At 36.7% G+C, this 3,694-nt stretch overlaps 1 protein-coding gene across 1 annotated transcript in view; it reads right to left on the bottom strand.

The window, feature by feature from the left end:
- The window catches only part of LOC107617319 (centrosome-associated protein CEP250), a 7,758-nt gene extending 4,213 nt beyond the window's left edge, over nucleotides 1–3,545 (bottom strand). Inside the window, 7 exon segments of the mRNA XM_016319058.2 lie at nucleotides 51–161; nucleotides 731–842; nucleotides 1,016–1,168; nucleotides 1,492–1,580; nucleotides 1,883–1,978; nucleotides 2,616–2,837; nucleotides 3,147–3,545. Of these exon segments, the coding sequence (XP_016174544.1) occupies nucleotides 51–161; nucleotides 731–842; nucleotides 1,016–1,168; nucleotides 1,492–1,580; nucleotides 1,883–1,978; nucleotides 2,616–2,837; nucleotides 3,147–3,296 (933 nt within the window). The 5' untranslated portion in view covers nucleotides 3,297–3,545.

Here is a 3,694-nt window from a genome sequence, read left to right as displayed (position 1 = left end):
TAGCTCTCCTACCTCTTTACTTTCCAAACGAAACTATGAAATAGTTGTACCTTTTGGGCATGAACATCAGGAGAGTCTCCATTGGTTAAACCTTTTTTCTTCAGCAATAATCCTTCCAGCCTGGAGCATATCCGAATCTGTGCTAGTGCTATTTTTAAAGCCTGCAAAGTGATTGGTTGGTTATACTCCATATTTCAAATTTCAAAACATCGATAAAGTTTCATAAACACAATAAATAGTTGAATATACTCTTAGGGAGAAAGGGAGAAGGGCAAAGAGCAGAGAGTGAAAATCTCCCATTCAGCTCAAGAAAGAATCAAGATATTAGAGACAGGTAACAACTCTTCCTTAAGAAGATAAGTACAAAATACAACAATGGGATACAATCATACAAGTGCACTGACTGCATGCCAGCCAAATTAACTAGTATTTGATTACAGGGTAGAGACTAACTCCAAAAAGGCTCAAATGAGCTTCTTGCACAACATTATACTTTAATAATTGGGGGGAACTCTACTTTACCCCCTATAAATAGAGATCACATACACTTTAGTCCTAAACTAAAATAGTGTGCAACATGATCCCTTAGCCTTCTTATTTGTGTGTGTTAGTCCTTATGAAAATAGTACACATTTAAGAAAGTTTAGGGGGAAAAGATTGCACTCCTTATGAAAGTGCACTAGTTTCCTGTTAATTATGATAGAACACAAACAGAAATAAAATAACATACCTCTAGTGTTGCCATTGTTTCCTCAGCAGATTTATAATCAACTTGGTATTCAGTCCCCTGTGAAGTTATCTTATTGAGCTTTTTCTTAAGACTAAAGGCTTCAGCATCTATTCTGCAGCCAGAAAGCAACACAAGATTCACAACGAAGACAGGTATATTACACAGCTTTGATCTTATGCGACACCAGTAGAATGTGACTTTTATCCAGAGAGAAAACCTCATGATCTGTAGCAGAAATTGTACGACAAAAATGACAACAGGAACAAACCCTTGGTTCATACTGACCTAACAGCTTGAGAACTAATTTTCAACCCAGCAATGGCACCCTGTGCAAACTGAAGTAATTCCTCTCGCTTCACCTGAAAAACGGGCAAAACATATATAATAATGTCATGTAAAGCTGAAAAAAAAAAAACAGAATTGCCTAGAGCAGTATACCTATAAGTGGTGAGAATTGCAAGTAGTTCCAGCAACATTTTGGTACTAGAATACTTCTATCTATAGATGCAAGTGTAACTATCGACAGAGCCTATATAAAACAAATTAAACCATGATCAGGCCAATGTTTGGCTGAACTGAAGTATAAAAGCGTTACAAAATGTCTCACACAAATATGCACCAAAGGGCTTGAAATCTAGGAACAGAAGGATTCAGTCAAATTAAATTAAATGTCGTATGTATAGCCATATAAATACTCGCATCAAACATGTCGAATAAGAATTTTCATGCAGGTAAAACAGCAAATATATGCTAAGAATTGCAAATCACCATGAGCCATTTGAAACAGGCAAACTCACCCAAACATTTCCAGGAGAAGGGAAACCTCTTCCTCATTAGGAGCTTCGATAATCTGAGGAATAGAAAAGAGTTAACCCTGCGGTTAACCTCCATCATCAGCAATTAAAAGATTGACATATGCAGGATGATCTTCTTTTACCATTGTAATGATAGTATGAAACACTATTAGAATTAGAACAATAAAGCTGAAATAACTATACATCAAAGAGAAAACAAACAAGCAAGTGTTTATGTTTTACTAGATGGAAATATCATTGATAAAAGTTTATAAGAAGTTACTAACTCTTAACAACATTAACATACCAGAAGGAAATTCAGCATTAGTGTACCTAATAATGACATCAATTATCGTACCATTGATAATGTTATACCCTCCAATGCCTGACTTTGAAGAAAAACATCACGGAAATTTAACGGTTCACCTCCAAAATCACTATCATAATAAAGAACCTGAAAAAACCAAAAGTATGAAAAACACAAACAACAAAGTGAGAGAATGTTAAATCAAGATGTTCACTATTTCGAGGATTACATCAATAACTGAAAAACTTACACATCAACATTGGGAAATAATAATAATAATACCCTGAACACAGACATCAACAATATAGAAACACTGATACATAATGACTCCTCAGCTAAGCTAACAAGTAAAAACAAGTACACAACACTTCAGTAAATCTAATATAAAGCATCACACTGTCGAAAATGGAAATAAAAAATAAACTCTGAAACACGGAATTCTGAAGCAGTAAAATAGGGTAGAACAGCCACCCCAGCACTCTGCTCTAATATAATGCAAAACAGCAATGACAGGCTCATTCTGTAATTAAACTGAGAGAAAGACAAAACAACAACCAAAGAATCCTGCTATGACCAAAAACAGGGAAGGATCAACCACAGTTTTTCTACTGACAATATCATCTAAAATACAAACAACAAGAACTTCTTAAATAGATTGTCAGTGCTAAGCAGATTAAAAGTATAATAAAATGATTTCCTAAAACTTGGGTAGGTATTATATCCCAAAATCAAGTATACCAAACTAGAATGTTCGGATTCAAGGCAAGGAACGAAGGCTTCTTACCAGAGATGGTTTCCTTGGGTTATCTTTTAACTCTTCAACACCAAGGTGATGCTCAAAAGTCTTCTCTTTACCTTCATCCGCAGCTCGAGACAATTTATCAATCTCTTTAAGCACAACAAGCCATCTTCTAAGCAATTCCACTCTTTCAGGTCCCCTGTAGGTGATAGCAGCTTCTTCCAATCTCTTAATTGTCTGCGCAACACTTCTATAATTCCGAGCAGCCTATGCATACACACAACGTGAAATCAGTATCCCCATCATTCTCATCACCTCACATCAGAACACTTCAGTTACAAATTAATTTAGCTCCAAAACAGTAACATTACAACAATTCATTCATTTAATTACAAATGGGGAAAAACAAGTACTAGTTTAGAAGATATGTAAAACAAACAGCTGAGACGAATAAAAACGAGGTCAATAAGTCACTAGAAACATGAAGGGGACACAAATTTTGACCTAGTTGGGAATTAGGGTAGCAATCACAGGCGAAATTGAAAGTAATACAGATAGAGGGGAGAGTAAAGTTACAATGCGATCCTGAAGGATTTTGGCGCCCTCGGCGACGGCTTGGCCGGCGTGTTGTACGACGGTGTCGGCATAGTTCCTGACGGCGCGAGTGAGGTTGGTGTTGTTCCCAACCTCCACTGCTTTGGTCATCGCAGATCTCAGCCACGACATCTTCTATCACTGTCACTCCCTTTAATTTCACAGTTCAGATTACGAATGCCAACACTCAACACAGAAATGCATGCACCAAATTTAGGGTTTGAATAGTTGGTACGTAGTGACGATAACAAGAATAAGGTGGTTTTGGAAATTGGAATCGATACAGAACCAGCATGTGTCTAAAGCTTCAGTTTTTGGATTTCGAGACGATGAAGACGTCAAATCTCTACGTACGACGCCGTTCCATTGTCGTTTTTTCAGTTTTCAATGTGTATGTATACGACTATACGTATACGTACGTATATTCCAAAGCATAAGTTAATGGGCTTTGGCAATAGAATAGCCTGTTTATCGTATGGGCTAATATAGTAATATGGTTCGGCTTTCTGCTCATTTCTCCCAACAGAACA

Source organism: Arachis ipaensis, chromosome B09 (assembly GCF_000816755.2).
Source record: "Arachis ipaensis cultivar K30076 chromosome B09, Araip1.1, whole genome shotgun sequence".
NCBI lineage: Eukaryota > Viridiplantae > Streptophyta > Magnoliopsida > Fabales > Fabaceae > Arachis > Arachis ipaensis.
Note: the sequence above shows the minus strand (reverse complement) of the source record. Positions and strands in the feature narration are given on the sequence as shown.